Genomic DNA, 18,489 nt, shown 5'->3' with positions numbered 1-18,489 from the left:
GCTGTATGTAAGACCTGGGAGGTAATTGTCCCACTCTACTCAGCACTGGTGAGGCCTCAGCAGTAGTACTGTGTCCAGTTCTGAGTGCCACACTTTAGAGATGATATGGATAAATTGGAGAGTCCAGAGGAAAGCAAAATAAATGAGAAAAGGCTTAGAACACTTGACCTATAAGACAAGGGTATAAAAACTGGGCATGTTTAGTCTTGAGAAAAGAAGACTGAGGTGGGGACCTGATAACAGTCTTCAAATAAGTTAAGGATTGTTATAAAGAGGACTGTGATGAATTGTTTTCTATGTCCTCTGAAGGTCAGACAAAAAGTAATGGGCTTAATCTGCGGCAAGGGATATTTGTTAGGTAATAGGAAAAACTTTCAAACTCTAAGGTAGTTAAACTCTGAAATAGATTTCCGGGAAAGGTTGAAGAATCGCCGTCATTGGAGGTTTTTAAGAATAGGTTGGAGCAACACCCATCAAGAATGGTCTAGTTATACTTCATCCTGCTTCAGTGCAGTGGACTAGATGACCTCTCAAGATCCCTTCTAGCTGTACATTTCTATGTTTTCTATGGTTTAATGTGTTTTTGCCTCATGGCCTGCCCCCTGCTCCCACCCCCACACCTTGCCCCTGTCCTCAATCACATTCAGCTTTTAAACAATATGCCTAAAATACGCTGATATGTATGGGTGCAAAGCACTGGGGCTTTCTATGTTTGTTCTGTGTTTGTTCTGTGTTTGTACGGTGCTTAGCACAGCAGGGTCCTGGTCCATGACTAGGGCCCTATGGCACTATGGAAATACAAGTAATAATAATAATTAATATTAATTATTAATAAATTTGAGCTAAATATTCTTTTTATTCGAAGCTGAGCAAAAGTTCTGAGGGAGAGATAAGGAAATAAAACAAACAAACACTGTTTTAAATAATACCTTTTATTACATTAATCATATCATTTCCTTATATGTTCAAGACATCCTAGTCTTAAAATTTCTGAAAGCAACATACATATATGCCTACAGTGGCCTTCAACATATATGCCTTCGGCTGGCCAGATGCTAAAAAATGACCAGCTTAGCATGAGCTTTGTTTCTCTCTTTTTCATGAGTTTTGCTGTTGCAGAAGCAGCTAAACTCCAGCAATTTCAGATTTACAATACAAAAAGTTTTACATTCAGAACAGAATTCTTACCCACATTGTGATGTATGAGCAGCAATCATATATACAATTATATATACAGATATACTTTTAATCAGGCTCAGAAATTGTACGCACAATTGCTCATTCCTGAACATAAGTTGCACCTGTATAATTCACACTCATTATAAATGAGTGTACGTTTTCATGTCAAAATCACTGTGTTATATATGCTTATAGTTGAAAGTGATCTATAATAAGAAAAATAGCATACTGAATTGCCTATTTTAGCACAAAAATCAAAGATTTGTTTTAATAGACACTGTTAAAACACTACAAAAATATAATATAAAAGTATTCATTTTCATGTTTAGTAGATTGCTAATAGAGATGTAAGTAAAATGACACCGGAATCAGTGAGCCTGATTTTGATCTTCCTTGTCTTCAAGTTACTTATGATTTATGCTTGTATAAGTGAGAATGAGGCCCACTATCCCAAAGTTATATTTACGAAATCTGTGAAATTCTGGACTACCATTGCATAGAAGTTAAAATATAAAGTGATATTTTCCAATTTTGCAGGTTAATGGCATAACTAACCAACTGTTCTTTACAATCTTATTTAATATCAGTCAAACTTTGTGCTGTTTCTTGGTGTCAGAAAGAGTTCATTGTCATTTTTCTTTCAAGACTTCTTTTCTAGTATTATAAAAGCTAAAATTTTCATGACATTTTTCATTGATCCCAGCCATCGAATGATTTATCCAAATGAGATGGGGGAATTCTTTAGTGTTGAAGTAAGTGCCATTATCATGTTTTAACACAGAGTTTCCTTCTTTGGAAAAAGATGACACCTCTGGACAAGCAATCTGGGACAGGTTCTCTTGACATATTCTTCCCTCCTTAATGCATGGGAGCTACAGTCTGTGTGTGAGGATTTGGGGGAGAGAAAGGGACTGACAATAAATGCAGATACAGAACTGTGGGGAAGGCTTTCTTTTTTATACAAGTCTGTCTCTTTGGTTACTTATCACCCTGGCATCTGAGCACTTTCACTCTCCTCTTTCTGCCTGAGGATAGGATGTGATGGTTGGTGGTGTTTAGTTTTTGTGGGGTGGTTTTTTTTTGGCTGTCTCCTGAATTGTCATGCCAATGTGCAGCTGTTTATGCATCCTATGTGGGCGGGACAGGGCCTTGTGGAGAGCCAAGGGGCAGGAGACCTGGAGAAGAGCTGGCTTCCTGAAATTACTCTTTCCCTATCTAGCTGCTCCAATGCTACATAGTCATATGCTAGACAGTCTTTTCCTTGATATTGTCCCAGCGGTATTTTTTGGAGGAATGTTCTCTCTTATCAGACTATGTTTGGAGACTTCAAAGTGGCAGTTGCCATTCACAGAGGTTTTTTCAGCTTTACAGCAAGAGTTTGTGATGGGATACTGGGGGGTGGTACAGTTAGACTCCAAAGAAATTTGGCTTACCGTAAGGCAGCCTGCACTTTTGGAGGAATAGTTGTAAATTATTTTGAGAAATGCAGATTTTGTGTTTGTTTCTTGCTTATAAAGAATGATATAGCACTTAGGAAGGAAGGTGCAGCATAGGATTCCATAATTTGATATTAAAATAACAGTGATCTCAACTGCTGGCCGGTATTTACCAAACGTAGTTGTATAGACAGGGATGAATGTAATCCAAGCTATGAAGTAAATGAGCATGCCAAAGGTTATGAATTTAGCTTCATTGTAATTCTCAGGTAATTTCCTGCCTTTAAAGGCAAATATGAAGCAAATAAAGGCCAGAGCAGCTATGTAGCCTAACATGACCCCAAAAGCCACAATAGAACCTTCATTACATTCCAGTATAATAACCCTTCGGATAAAGAAATTTTGCTCAACAAAAGGGCTTCTAAATATTACCCAAAAAGTGCAAATGACAACTTGAATTCCAGTGCAGGTGACCACAATAGGAACAGGTTTGTAGAGACACTTCAGAAAATTCTGTAATTTTGGATCAAAGCTGAAGGCCAGTAAAATTTTCAGTGACTTCATTAAAATACACGAAATGCAGAGTGCGAAGCTAATGCCAAAGAAAGCTTGCCGGGTTTTGCATTTGAATTCCCTGGGCTCACCAATGAAAAAGCCAGTGCTAGCAAAAATGAAGAAGTGGCAGAGGAGAATAACATAACAAACAGTTAAACCACCGGATGCCTTTACGACAGGGGTAGCCAGGTTTCTAGTAAATATTGTACTAATTGCAAAAATCAACACAACTCCAAGGCCAGAGAGGATTATTAGCAAAATAGCAAACCAGTCATTCCAGCTGAGGTATTCGACTGTCTTTTTGTAGCATGTAGTACTGTTCACAGGCGACCAGTGAGTTTTGTTGTTGCACAGAAAGCAGTAATCCATATCTAAAAGGAGAGAAGTGGAGATTACTGAGCAAGCCCAAAGTAGGCCGATTATCAGAGTCAGAGGGTTTATTCTGCGCTCTAGAACAGGACAAATGTTGTTTTATCTGGGACCCATAATAATACCCTTTAAATTAAACCTATTACCTCCTGGATACTTGGAACTATAATTCCTCTAGAAATTCTATTTCTACTGTGTGGGAAACTTCTGAATACCCTACAGTAATTTTCATTTTACAGACACCTTTTCAAAATACAATAGTGAGGAGAGACACTACTCTAGTTTGCCCTTTAAAAGTCTAACTGTATTGTAACTGGGCTACCTTTTGGCACAGCTCTGTTGAACATATCTGTAAAATGCTTTGCAGAGAAATTTTGCAAATGCTTTGGTTTCTATGAACAGCATAAAAAGAGGGTAGTTTACTGCTGGTTGCTATCAGAATGTTCAAAACATATGGTATTGAACAATTTCTTAAGACCACTTTTTTCCTTTCCCTCCTCTACTCTTCACTCCCCATTTTTAAAAGCTTTATTAAAATTAGGTACTGGTACTGAAGGCAGTATTGAAGTCCTCATCCTACGTGCATCTAGGAGATATTATTGTATACTCTAACCTGACAGTACTCCCATTATAGACAAAACGTGTTTGGGAACCAAAACTAATACCCACAGTACTTATATTGAAATGGATGTACTGCAGAACGACTAGGAGGACCCTGTTCTAGTTTTAAGGAGAAGTGATCCAGAAATGCAAACTTAGGCCCTGATCCTATCATTGGATCCACGTGATTAATCCCCTGTGCCCAAATGATGCCTCGATGAAGTCAATAGACCTCCACTTACATGGATCCAGTTGTAGAATCAGATCCTAAATTTGGGGCTATTTGAATTGGAGGTTTGATTCAGTCCATTAGAGAGGTCAGGATTAGATAAAGGGTCAGTTTGGATCTGTATCTGAATTTTCTTAAAGTTCAAGGGTGTTTGAATCCAGATTTTGGGTTCAAGCCATTTCTACCTTAAACAGAACCATATATGGTAGCAGGACTGTCTCTCAATCCCAGAACAAACCCAGTGAATTGGGGCATCTAATCACCTTAGCTTTGAAAGAACTGATTTTTAAAAAAAAATGTAAACTGAGTTGTGTGCTGAATACTCCTGCCCTGTGTATTTAGGGCACTGAATGTAGAAAAATATATTTATCTCATTACAAGTTTTTTCCAGATTTCCAAAGCATATACTGTACATGAATAAAACAAATGCTTTATTTGGATCATAATTCATTACCTGTCTGATTAGTATAATGGTCTTCTGGGCAGTTCACACACTCATAGCAGCATGTGTGCGGACTTGCTGAAACCTTCTTCATTTGCCCTGGTCTACAGTTCCTGGAGCACGTTGATTTAACTGTCTGCAGTGTTATGGAGAAAACAAACAAAACACAAACTAGGCACAAAATCACTCGGGTCATTCTACGGTTTGATCAAACTCTTTGCTATTAAACAGCATTTTAATACAACCTACAAATGACTCTGTAAACATTGCATTGTAGGGCTCCATGTTTATTGTCTCAATACTTTCTATATGTTTTCATTTTACAAGTAAAAATATGGGGGAGTTTGTAACTGATAACTTCGCAAATCCCATAAGTCATTTTTGAAAATGGGACTTGGGCTTCTAAATCATTTTGATGCTTTTAAAAATTTGACCCTGAATCTGACCTTTGGGTACTTTCTTTTGCATCATCACCAGTAATATAGGTTTTATATCAGATCAGGTGTTCAATCACAGCTGGGCAATCACATTTTGCCCTCAGTGTCATCTGTGCAACTCCACTGAAGATAATAATGTTGTCCAGGTGTAACTGATTGGGGCTGTTTCCCGCACAATCCCAAAAAACAGCAATGGGGTTGGACAACAGTTCTATCGATAAGGCACCAGAAGGAACATAATTTTAGTACACTCTTTTTTAGCTGTGTTGACTCTGCAAGGTTAGTAGAAGCAAAGAGCAACAAAGGCTTATTTTTGTCACTAAAGAGACCATAAACAAAAAGAATAGATGCTTTGCTAAGAAGTTGACATTTCTACATAATTACTTTTTAAATTAGAACAAAACTATCAAGTTCTTCAATAGAAGTCTTAGGACAGACGTAACTTGTAAACTGTCCAATAGGAAAGCATCTATAGGAGGAGCTGGATCTCAGCAATGTTTCAACTGAAATAATTGAGACCACTCGCAGATCAAGGTATTAGTCAGAGTAAAGCTGAGTGGCAGAATCTGTCTCTAAAGTAATGGAGCATTTGAACATGACATCCGGGAGGAATCTTCACTAATAATACTAAGTACATGTGAAGTGAATATTAAATACATACCCCAAGTGCTATATTCTGCAGAAGAAGGGCAAGGGCATGGAACAAACTTCCCAAACCATATTTTGTTCACTAACACTTTCACATTTTACAGTGTGTCCTCCAGATACCTTTAAATTCAGAAACTCCATTTCTTTCTCCTCATCCTTGAAGATAAAGTCATCTTCCTGCAGGTCATATTCTGCTATCTCAGTGATCACCATGTGGCCACTGATTTCCTTCCAGAGAAGTACATCATATCCCATGTTAAGGTCTCCTTTGGCATCAAAATGAACTTCTTTTTCATTGTCACTGAAAGTTACTTTTTTAAGTTCTTCAAGCAGCTGTAGCAGTAAAAATAAGCAAACAAATCAATTTCCTTTCAGTTTGGTAAAATGGATCTAGTTTATTATTTATATGATTGCATAAAGATAAGATATACTGCTTTTAGGAACATAAAAATCTTAAAATCAGAAGGAACCATTATGATCATCTCATATGACCTACATAACACAGGCCATAGAATTACATTAGGCAGGAGGCCAAACAAGACAATCATACAGGTCCCTTTTGGCGTATATACATAAAAAGCAGTTTTCTTATCATTACTTTATATAATCACACAAATGCTCATATTATTGCGTGTCCAGCTTGTGACAGTTTGGTACAATGGGGAAAGGAGAAGATCCTGCTGACAAGCAATGGAGAAGGCCTTCAAGAACGATCCTCTTGTACAGAACTTGCCCTGGCTGATGCCAGCCATTATTGTTCAGCTGTATCTGAGGTAGAGATGGACAGAGTTTAGACTCAGATATGGATCCAGATCCAAACTCTCCCAAAGCTCTGGGATTGTTCAGATCCATATCCAATTCTAACATTTTTCAAATGTGACTCTGATTAAGATGAGTCATCTAATGCCACGGTTACAGGATGGGGCTGAGAGGGAATTTTGAAGTTAACAGCCTTTCAAGTAATTACATTTTCTTATACAAACATCTTCTGTTTGAATACAATCAAAGAACCATTCCTTCGAATACAAATGTGTTAGGCCAGTTTCTGCTCTCAGTTACACTAGTGTAACTAGCGACAAAGAGTCCTGTGGCACCTTATAGACTAATAGACGTATTGGAGCATGAACTTTTGTGGGTGAATACCCACTTCGTCAGATGCATGTAGTGGAAATTTCCAGAGACAGGTATAAATATGCAGGCAAGAATCAGTCTAGAGATAACTTTTTACAGATCCAGACTAACACGGCTACCCCTCTGATACTAGCGTAACTATACCTTCATTCATACTACAGTGGCGTAAGTGCAAAGTTTATCTTTAATAGAATTCTGCCTAATTTTCACTAGTGTATATGAGAGGAGCATCAGGCCCTAAGTTACTAAGAGGCTGAGGCCAAAGTTTCAAAAGTAGCCTTTAACTTTGGGTGCCTCAGGTTTTTTGATGTCTAACTTCAGACACCTTGTGCCTGATTTTCAGAGGCATTGAGTGCCTAGAAATCCAGATGTAATCAGAACTCAATGCCTCTGAAAATCAGGCCTTTGATGTTTGGGTACCCAGAAACAGAGAAATCCCAAATTAGAGACCACTTTTGAATAATTGTCTCTTTCTGATTTGTCTAGGATCATATGTCAACTGGAACCAGTTAGTTGCAAAGGCTGAATCTCCACTGACCTCGTGATTTCTCAGTACAGGGAGATGTGCTAAAGATTCCGTTTCAGCCTAAACTTTGAATATACCTGCTCGTGGGCTTAAGCGTGAACCCTAAGGGATACATTTTCAAAGCAGTGCATATTAGTCAACTCTCGCAACTCCTTCTGTGTCTTGGACTCTAAACAGGTTAATTCCTATGCCCTATAGGTTTTGGACTATAAATTCAGCTGTGATATGAATGCAATTCCACTGCAGTTAGTAAAGTTGTAGCCACTTATACCAGGTCCTTTGTGTTTAAAAGTTTATGTAAAAAGTTGATATTTTCTTCAATCTCTATCTTGGTTTGACCTGCCCTGACCTGGGATAACAGGTCACAACAGGTCAGGGTGCTTCAGAGTTTGTTTGCCTTTTAAATGATCTTTGTTTAACAATCCCAGTAAAAGTGTGTAGAAGTGAATAGGCCTGACCAGGTACTTCGGTAAAAGGTCAGGTCAGGTTTATTTGTCTGATTTCTCCTGCTCTTTCCCCACTCCACCCACCCCCAAAACCAGATGGGTATTAGGCAGAATACTTTACTCATCCCAAAGATATCAGGGCCTGCTTTTCCTGTCATTCACTCCAGCGTAAAATCAAGATTAACACATACACATACAAAAGAATGGTTTGCTTCAGTTTGACTTTCAGGTGAAGGTTCATGTCAGATGAAAGACAACTGAACCCAGGCAAGATGGAGGTAATGTTGGGAGGAAGTGGGAAATGCTTTGAATAACTTCTTCTCTAATAATCCCATCTATCAAGAGCATCCACTGCATATTGTTAAATTGGTATGCAGCCTCTGGGTCTTTAGTACCTGGGAGATGTTCAGATACTAAAGTAGTGGCTGTTTAACGTCTTAAAAATAGATTGATTAGATTGTTCTGATTGTATCTAAGATGTCTGACCAATCTCTAGTATACAAACTTTGGTTTAAATTGGCATAGCAGCAGTGAAGGAAGGACTAAACATGTACCCATGTGCCTCAATTCAGGGAACAGGTTTCTGGTGGGAAAGAGTAGGTTACACAGTAACAAGAGGACAGAAGTGCACAGCTAGTGAATATGGGTAACAAAGAAGAACTAGGGAATGAATGGTGTTCATAGAGGAAGAAATGCAGAAGTATCATAAACGTACTTCCCAGGGAGCAAAAGCAACAGGATTCTTGCAGTCTCTGTCTTTGCACTGCTCCCGTACAGCATATGCAATAGCATGGACTGCGAGCATAGTACTTTGGATAAATCCTGGCTCAATGTTGGCCCTCAGAAAATCATCTCTCCAGCTCTGACTGCACATCCCAGCCTCGTAGATCAAATTCTCCTGAGAATAATTTGAAATGCACTTGTTCAAATCCTGGTCCTCCACATGTGCGCAGGTTGACAAAAGCACACTATATTCTTTTAAGAACATGTTGTTTTCAGTGGGTTGCAAATGCAGGGTTTTCAAGAAGTCATGAAACGTAGACATGTTTTCACTTTTGTATGCAAATCCCACGACTGTTCCAAGGTGCTTGATGTTGGGAATGGTAGTAATCTTGACGGCAGCTGACCAGTTATCACTTGCAATCCAGATTTTATGTATGTTCCTCTCAATTGCTTTTCTAAATAATTTTGTTACATGGAATTGTCTGAGAAAGACAACGATTACATTTACCCTGGTTTCCTGGACAATCTTCTCGAGTGCTTGATTAACTTTGGCATTAATGGTGCCATCAGAGAGATAGGCTGGCAACATTTCTTTAAAAGCAATACAGACATTGTTTGCCATGGCCTGTATCCCAAAGCTCTCCAGAGCAGATCGCCCATAGTCATCATCGGTGGCTATTAATCCAATCCAGTTCCATCCAGACCTGTGGATCAAGCGGGCCATTGCTCGCGTCTGATAAAAATCACTAGGCACAGTGCGTAAGAAGGAAGGAAAGCGGATTTTGTCACTGAGGATTTCAGCACTTGATGCGTGACTAACCTAGGAAGGGACAGAACATTTCAGTTACAGAAACTGTGAATTCTGAGTAGATGCCAAGAGATCCCAAGCTGTGCTTTGAACTAAAGGTTTAATCCTCAGGTGTGCCAAGCTTGAGCCTGATGCAGCTGTGCGTGGGAGAAGCAAAGGTGGCTCTAAGCCATCTTTCTGCCTCCCCCAATCCTGGGGCTGGCTGGGGGCCTCAAGGACATTCCCAGCAGCCCGGGATCACCCGGTTCATCACACTCCACCTCCACCCTGTCATGACCTGAACCTCCCTCCTCCCTACCCTTTTGCTGTCCCCAACATTCCCAGTAAGTTAGACAATTGGCATGGGTGATGCAAAGCTGGATGAGGATTCCTCCATGTCAGGGGAAAGATCAGCTGACTATTTAGGGCTGGTGTGAGGACTCTGGGCCAGATTTGTAAAGGTATTTAGGGAACTAAAGATGCAAACAGGTGCCTAGTGGGATTTTCAACAGTGCCTAGGCACCTATCTGCATCTTTAGGCATCTAAATACCTTTAGATGGTATTTAGATGGTATTTAGATGGTTCTGGTCCTTTGGCCTACTCTGGTGGCACAGAGGGATCTTAATGATGGCTAAGGATCTGGTGTTAAAAGAAGAAATGACAACTATGCTAGTACTGTCATTTTATTTTACAGATAAACTTTGTTCAGATGACGTCAACCTGCTATTAAAAAATACTAATCAACATTTTTGGAAGTATTCAAATAGTTACTGTTCAAACTGTTGATATCCTTAGTCTTTGTAGGGCACAACTATCACCAAGCCTGGCAGAACCGTTTACAAAGATACATATTCATTTATCAGAACTTTAATTAATTTTAAATAAATATACAATCTCAGGCGGAACATCCCTGAGAAAATAGTAGCAAATAGTTGGAAAGTGTAGTTCCAGAAAGAGTGAGACAAACTCCTTTATAAAACTAGCTGATGCACTGATTCCATGGACTATAACTCAGATATCTATGAGTGGAAAAGTTTAACTTAAACCAAAGTAACTTTTAATCCCTGTTTGTCTTTGGGGATTTTCCTTTGCACACATTCCCTGTCGTCCTTGGCATCTTAACTGTCAAAATAAATACAAACTTGCCAACAAGGGAAGGACGACCAGGCTGGTTGATACCAACTATTATTGTTGTTAGCTGATTATAGAAATTAGTGATGGGAAAAGCTTCTATTAGGTCATCTTTCCCATCTCCCTATGCCAATATATGATTTGTTCCCATAACCTGCCTTTTGATTAAGATCAAGTTTAGGATCAGTTTAGTATCTGCCCAATAGGGGAGCTGGAGAGCACGATCCCATCCTATCATTGCAGAGGGATTTAGTGATCTTACATGTCTTTTCCTATCTCTCTAATTACTATGTCCTATTATATAGTCAAAGTGATGTGTTCCGTACTGTTAGCAGTATATTCAGGACTAGATCCTGGCCCCCAATTCCACCCCTTTTGCACCACTGGAGCATCCCAAAGGCAGATACTGAAGCATGTGCCTAAATTTAAACATGTGAGCAGTCTCATTGATTCCATTCCATTCTCACGGATTCCACGTCAGGGATGGAGAAGGATATTTGGCTGCAGGGAGGATGTGGCTTGGGCACCATGTGCTCCACCAATCCTTGGATGCTCTATGGAGCAGGAGAGGAGAATTTCCAGATTTATCCCCAAACTAGATCTTCGTCTTTTTTCAGCACAGGGCAAGACACTAACACAGTCACCCCAGACTAAGTAAGACACTCACTGACTTCAGTGGATTTCGGATCAGGCCCTCAGTTTCCCCAGCCCCTGGTTTAGAGGGCAAATGAGGGCTCTTGCTTTATGTCCTTCCATTGAATAACTGCAAGAGAGTGACTGCAGTGTCAGCACTGGCAGCACTTTCCCTCTTTGATTCGTGAAGACAGCAGACAAGTCTTTGGGCCAAATCCGTACGTGCAACTATCATTCATTTCAACTGGCACAGTGCCTGCTTATACCATTGCTAAATTTGGTCCTCTATTCAAAATGAAAATATCGCCCCAAACTTACCAGTGGGATTAGTTGCAAGTTCAATAGCCTTGAAACTGCCATTGCTATTTCAGAGTAGCTGGAACCTATGACAGCCTTAATTCTTGGTATGTAGTCTGAATAGTTACATTTGTATTCTACTGTGTCCTTGGAAGCATTGAATTTAGCCAGGAACCTCAAAGCTGCTCCCATGGCCTTTGTAACTTCTGCACAAGTGTCGTAGATTTCATAGCCCAGTTTAATTCCAGATAACAGTGTTGAATTGTTGATCATTTCAATGGCATGCATCATCGCAAGAGTCTGAAGAAACACTTGAATTTCGAAACTGTCATGAAACAGAATTGTTACTTTAGTAAAGATTTGCAGAATCAAGGCTGGAACAGAAGCAGTTCTTTAGCCCCTAACATTCACTAAAATGAAATGTCAAAATTGTTATTGCATGTGATTTGTTTGGTTTTGGGGGAAAATATTAAATTTAGTTTGTTTTGTCTCACATTCAAATGTGAGATTTAGGAAGCCAACACAAAACCTTTAATACAATGTAAATATGAATTTGAATGTGATGGAGAAGCAGAATACACCTTGCTATTCAATTGTCAAACTATATACATTAATGAGCCAGATCCTCAGCTGGTATAAATAGCAGAGCTCTGTCGAATTCAGAGCTCTCCGCTAACATACATCGCCTGAGGATTTGGCCATAATTTTCTGTTTGAAGCATTTTCCTTCAACATACACCTGACGAGGAAGTACTTTTTCCATACAATGCACAATTAACCTGTGGAACTCATTGCTGTAGGATGTTGTAATAGCCAAAAATATAATTGTTCAAAAAAGAGCTAGATAAGTTCATGGAGAATAGGTCTATCAATGGCTATTAGCCAGATGGTCAGGGATGTAACCCCATGCTTTGGGCAATCCTAAACCTCTGACAGCTAGAAGCCAGGAGGGGAAGACAGGGATGGATCTCTCCAAAATTACCCTGTTCTTTGAATGCCCCTGAATCTCTGGTACTGGCCACTGTCCGAGACAGGATACTGGGCTAGGTGGACCATTGATTTAACCTAGTGTGGCAACACTAAAGTTCTTATGGTCTTAAACAGAAAGAGAAAAGACTCTAGGGAAATAAACATTTCTGAGACTATAATCTGAAACCCATATAGCTTTTGGGTGGATGCTCTTAGGGCCTGATCCAAAGCTCATTCAAGTCAGTGGAAAGTTTCTCATTGGATCAGACCCTTAATCATAAGTAGAGATGTACAAAATATTTACAATAAGGCCTGGTCTACACTAAGGGGGGGTGTCGAACTAAGGTACGCAAGTTCAGCTACGCGAATAGCGTAGCTGAACTCGAACTACCTTAGTTCGAAGTAGTCACCTGTCCAGATGCCGCGGAATCGAAGTCTGCGGCTCCCCCGTCGACTCCGCCACCGCCGTTCGCGGTGGTGGAGTTCCGGAGTCGACGGGAGTGCGTTCGGAGTTCGAACTATCGCGTCTAGATTAGACGCGATAGTTTGAACTCCGAGAAGTCGAACGCTACGCGTCGACCCGGCAGGTAAGTATAGACGTACCCTAAGACTACCTCATCTCCACACTTGGCCAAGGTTCTGCAAGGTTTACAAGGCTTTGAGTGAAGCTGGAATCAATTTTAAGTGGAGCAATTTATGAAAGATGTGGAGAAATTGGAGAGGGTACAGAGAAGAGCAACAAGAATGATTAAAGTCTAGAGAACATAGGGTGACCAGATGTCCCAATTTTATAGGGATAGTCCCGATTTTGGGGTCTTTTTCTTATATAGGCTCCTATTACCCCACACCCCCTGTCCCGATTTTTCACACTTGCTGTCTGGTCACCCTAAGAGAACATGCCCTATGAAGGCAGGCTGAAAGAATTGGGTTTGTTTAGTTTGGAAAAGAGAAGACTGAGAAGGGACATGCTAGCAGTTTTCAGGTATCTAAAAGGGTGTCATAAGGAGGAGGGAGAAAACTTGTTCACCTTAGCCTCTAAGGATAGAACAAGAAGCAATGGGCTTAAACTGCAGCAAGGGAGGTTTAGGTTGGACATTAGGAAAAAGTTCCTAACTGTCAGGGTGATTAAACACTGGAATAAATTGCCTAGGGAGGATGTGAAATCTCCATCTCTGGAGATATTTAAGAGTAGGTTAGATAAATGTCTATCAGGGATGGTCTAGACAGTATTTGGTCCTGCCATGAGGGCAGGGGACTGGACTCGATGACCTCTCAAGGTCCCTTTCAGCCCTAGAATCTATGAATTTATGATTTTGCATCAAAATTGCTCAAAATTTGCAATTTTTATAATTGTGATGCAAAACCAGGTGACACCTGAATATTTCAAATGATTTGCACTTTCAATTTTTGTGTTCCTTTGAACCCAGAACTCAAAATGAAAATTGACGGTTTGTACCAGGATTTAAAAAATCAGCATACAAGAAAACCACTGGGTCTGACAAAGTTGTAGTCATAAACAGTTACTAGGACAGGGGTGGACAAACTTTTTGGCCCGAGGGCCACATCTGGGAATAGAAATTATATGGCGGGCCATGAATGCTCACAAAATTGGGGTTGGGGTGTAGGAGGGGGTGAGGGCTCTGGTTGGGGGTGCAGGCTCTGGGGTGGGGCTGGGGATGAGAGGTTTGTGGTATAGGAGGGTGCTCTGGGCTTGGATCGAGAGATTTGGAGGGCGGGAGGGAGATCAGGGCTGGGGCAGAGGGTTGGAGCATGCAGAGAGGCTCAGGGGTGCAGGCTTACCTCAAGTGCCTCCCGGAAGTAGCAGCATGTTCCTTCTCTGGCTCCTACACAGAGGCATGGCCAGGCAGCTCTGCACGCTGCCCTGTCTGCAGGCACTGCCCCTACATTTCCCATTGTAGCGGGGCCATTGGTGCGCATAGGAGACGGAGCGGGGCCATGCTGCGGCTTCTGGGAGCCCCATGATGCGGCCCCCGACCCTGCTCCCCGGGCCGGTTTAAAATGGCTCCCGGGCTGGATCCGGCCCGCGGGCCGTAGTTTGCCCGCCTCTGGTCTAGGTAATACTTAGTCCTGCCTCAGTGCATGAGACTGGAGTAGATGACTTATTGAGGTCCCTTGCTGTTCTATGATTCTATGATTTTCACTTTTGCAGACCAAATCGTAATATCCTTGCTCAGTCCTTATTCAGCAAAAGTACCCACTGAGAACTTTGATTAATGAAGAGCTTCGGTATCTGGCTATAGATTTGGGCCAGAATTTTGAAAAGTGCCTGAGTGAGTTAGGATCACTTGTCCCATTGAAAGCCATTGCTCCTAATTCATTAGGTACTCTTCAAAATCCCACCCTGGGTCTTTTATGAAATTCAATAAAATACTATTTCAAGGATCTCATTTTTAATTTATAAATGATAAAGAAAAACAGTACTTTATGTTTCAACACACATTATTTGTGTTTCAAATACATATTTTTTCACGTGAAAATGGATTATAATTTTACACACTTCAAACAGCTACCTAATTTATGCATTTATTTTGCTGTTTGTTAATGTCCTATTCATAATACTCCTAGTAGACCATTCCTGACATGTATTGTTAAAATACAGTCTTAAGACTGTATTCTTAAAAAACCCCAATGGTGATTCCACAACCTCCCAAGGTAATTTGTTCCAGTGCTTAATTACCCTTGCAGTTAGGAAGTTTTTCCTAATGTCTAACCCAAATCTTCCTTGCTACAATTTAAGCCTATTACTTCTTGTCCTGGCTTCAGCAGATAAGGAGAACAATTTATCACCCTCTGCTTTATAACAAACTTTTATGTACTTGAAAACTATCATGTCTCCCCCTCAGTCTTCTCCTCTCCAGCCTAAAAAAACCCTCCTCCTCCCCAACCTTTCCTCATTAGTAATGTTTTCTAACCCTTTAATAATTTTTGTTGCTCTCCTTTGGATTCTTCTCTAACTTGTCCACATCTTTCCCAAAGTGTGGTGCCCAGAAATGGACACAGTATACCAGCTGAGGTCTTATCAGTCCTGAATAGAGTGGAAGAATTATTTCTTGTGTCTTACTTACAACACTCCTGCTAATATATCCCAGAATGATGTTTGCTTTTATTGCAACACTATTACATTGTTGCAACATATTCAGTTTGTGACCCACAATAACCCCAGATCCTTTTCTGCAGTACTACTTCCTAGGCAATCATTTCCCATTTTGTATTTGTGTAATTGATTATTCCTTCCTATGTGGAGTACTTTGCATTTGTCTTTATTGAATTTCATCCTGTTTATTTCAGACCATTTCTCTAGTTTGTCAGGATCATTTTGAATTCTAATACTGTGCTCCAAAGTACTTGCAACTCCTCCCAGCTTGGTATCATCTGCAAACTTTATATGTGTACTCTCTGTGCTATTATCCAAATGAAGATATTGACTAGCATGGGGGAGGGATAGCATGGTTTGAGCATTAGCCTGCTAAGCCCAGGGTTCTGAGTTCAATCCCTGAGGAGGCCACTTAGAGATCTGGGGCAAAATCAGTACTTGGTCCTGCTAGTGAAGACCCTAGGGCTGGACTTGATGACCTTTCATGGTCCCTTCCATTTCTATGAGATAGGTACAATATCATTATAAAGAACTGGATCCAAGACACCCCTTGATATGCCCTTCCAGCTTGACTGAACCATTGATAACTAGTCTCTGAGTACAGTTTTCCAACCAGTTGTGCACCCACCTTATAGTAGGTTTGTCTAGGCTATATTTCTCTAGTTTGCTTATGAACAGGTTAGGTGAGACAGTATCAAAAACCTTACCAAAGTTGAGAAATATCGTATTATCTACTGCTTTCCCCCACTCCCATCCACAAGATTTGTTACCCTGTCAAAGAAGATTATTAGGTTGGTTTAACATGACTTGTTCTTGATCAATCCATGTTCACTTTTACTTATTACCTTATTATCTTCTAGATGCTTACAAATAGATTGTTTGACTATTGATTATTTGTTCCATTATCTTTCTAGATACCAAAGTTAAGATGACTGGTCTATAATTCCCTGTATCCTTATTCCCCTTTTTATAGATAGATAACTTTCCAGTCCTCTGGGATCTCTCCCACCCTCTGCGAACTCTCAAAGATAATTGCTAATGGCTCAGAGATCTCTTTGGCCAGTTCCTTAAGCAGTCTAGGATGTATTTTGTCAGGCTGTGCCAAGTTGAAGACATCTAACTTGTCTACTTGTTCTTTCCATATTTTAGCCTCAGATCCTATCCTATTTACACTGATATTCACTTTGTTAGTCATCCAATCACTGCTAACCTGTTTGGTGAAAACTGAAACAAAAAAAGGCATTTAACATTTTGGCCATTACTGTGTTTTCTGTTATTGTCTTTCCCTCATCATTGAGTAATGGGTCTGCCCTGTCCTTGGTCTTCTTCTTGCTTCTAATGTATTCATAAAATGTTTTTTTATTACCCTTTATGTCTCTAGCTAGTGTAATCTCATTTTGTGCCTTGGTCTTTCTAATTTTGTCCCTGCATGTTTGTGTTGTTTTTTTAAATATTCATCCTTTGTAATTTGACTTAGTTTCCACTTTTTCTGTGACTCTTTCTTGAGTTTCAGGTCATTGAAGATATCCTGGATAAGCTAGATAAGCCAGCATGATCTCTTCCTATCTTGTCTACTCATTGGGGTAGTTTGCTCTTCTGCTTTTAATAATGTCTCTTTTAAAAACTGACATCTCTTCTGAACTTTTTTTCCCCTTAGACTTGATTCCCATGGTATCTTACCTATCAATTCTTCGAGTTTGCTAAAGTTGTCCTTCTTAAAGTCCATTTTATTTATTCTGTTTTTCCCCTCTGTCATTCTTTACAATCATGAACACTATCCTTTAATGGTCACTTTCATCCAAGCTGCCTTCCACCTTCAAATACTCAACCAGTTCCTTCCTATTTGTTAGAATCAAATCTAGAACAGCCTCTCCCTTAGTCAATTTCTCCACCTTCAATAAAAATAATATACTATAATTTAGAACATATACAATATACAGTGCTGGCCAATACAACATGTTCAAATGATATATACCTCTACCCCGATTTAACACTGTCCTCAGCAGCCAAAAAATCTTACTGTGTTATATTGAACTTGCTTTGATCCGCCGGAGTGTGGAGCGGTGCTTTACCACATTATATTCGAATTTGTGTTATATCGGGTCAGGTTATATCGGGGTAGAGGTGTATTATTATATGACCAATACTTAAGATGTAAGGTACTGCAATGGATTTTAAGCTCTATTTGTTCTGTGTTTGTACAGGGCCCCAACACAGTGAGGCACTGGTCCAGGATCAGGGTTCTTAGGCACTACTGACAATAAATAATAATAATACAGAAGGGTACTGTTTAGGCAAATAAAAACAAATCAGAGCTAAAATGATAATTGAAATGAAAAAGATTACTCATCCCCAACCTCCAATGCCATTTGCTTCCAGGGGTAAATAGATCCAGGTGATCAGAGGAAGAGTCACCCCCAAGTTCAGCTGGTCACAGTATCTTCTGGGGAGCATATTATTACACTACTCTGTGCTCTGTACACACACACACACCCTTACTGGGAGGATTCACAAGACTAACCTGTTTTTAAGAAATAATTATTCAGAAATGCAATTTATCAAGCATTTTTGATGTCTGCTCATGAGTGGTTTCAGTGATATCATCTTGGTATTTCATTTGTATTATTTGCAATGTTACTCACCCAGCACAATTCTGAATCACTGGTCTCATGGGGTATTCTTCTGGATGTAGCATTTTGCCATGAACTGCAAACAAACCTCCGATGACAATGTCCCCGGGAGAACTGGCACCCACAAAATTGTCATCATTCTGGCAAGAGTGGGTGACATCAAAGCTGATCACAAAGCAGGGGATCAACAAAGCAACTAATGCCAT

The 18,489-nt window shown here is 40.1% G+C and overlaps 1 protein-coding gene and 1 long non-coding RNA gene across 4 annotated transcripts in view; one reads left to right on the top strand and one right to left on the bottom strand.

The window, feature by feature from the left end:
• LOC120402436 overlaps positions 1-7,678 on the top strand; it is an 18,493-nt gene extending 10,815 nt beyond the window's left edge. Inside the window, exon 4 of the long non-coding RNA XR_005597235.1 lies at positions 7,513-7,678. This is a non-coding gene — a long non-coding RNA (uncharacterized LOC120402436). The remainder of the gene's footprint in view (positions 1-7,512) is intronic.
• GPRC6A (G protein-coupled receptor class C group 6 member A) lies at positions 1,606-18,489 on the bottom strand. Of its 3 annotated transcripts, none has more exons than XM_039533067.1 (6): positions 18,296-18,489; positions 11,592-11,895; positions 8,714-9,541; positions 6,016-6,228; positions 4,823-4,946; positions 1,606-3,541 (listed from the first exon to the last, which is right to left on the bottom strand). In XM_039533067.1, exons 1-6 carry the CDS (start codon positions 18,487-18,489, stop codon positions 2,418-2,420), a joined length of 2,787 nt encoding a protein of 928 aa, XP_039389001.1. In that variant the 3' UTR covers positions 1,606-2,417. The 3 variants fall into 3 exon arrangements, with proteins under 3 accessions (XP_039389001.1, XP_039389003.1, XP_039389002.1); XM_039533069.1 differs by having other exon boundaries at positions 9,230-9,541; XM_039533068.1 differs by lacking the exon at positions 6,016-6,228.

Source organism: Mauremys reevesii, linkage group 3, assembly GCF_016161935.1.
Source record: "Mauremys reevesii isolate NIE-2019 linkage group 3, ASM1616193v1, whole genome shotgun sequence".
NCBI classification, from domain to species: Eukaryota; Metazoa; Chordata; order Testudines; family Geoemydidae; genus Mauremys; species Mauremys reevesii.
Note: the sequence above shows the minus strand (reverse complement) of the source record. Positions and strands in the feature narration are given on the sequence as shown.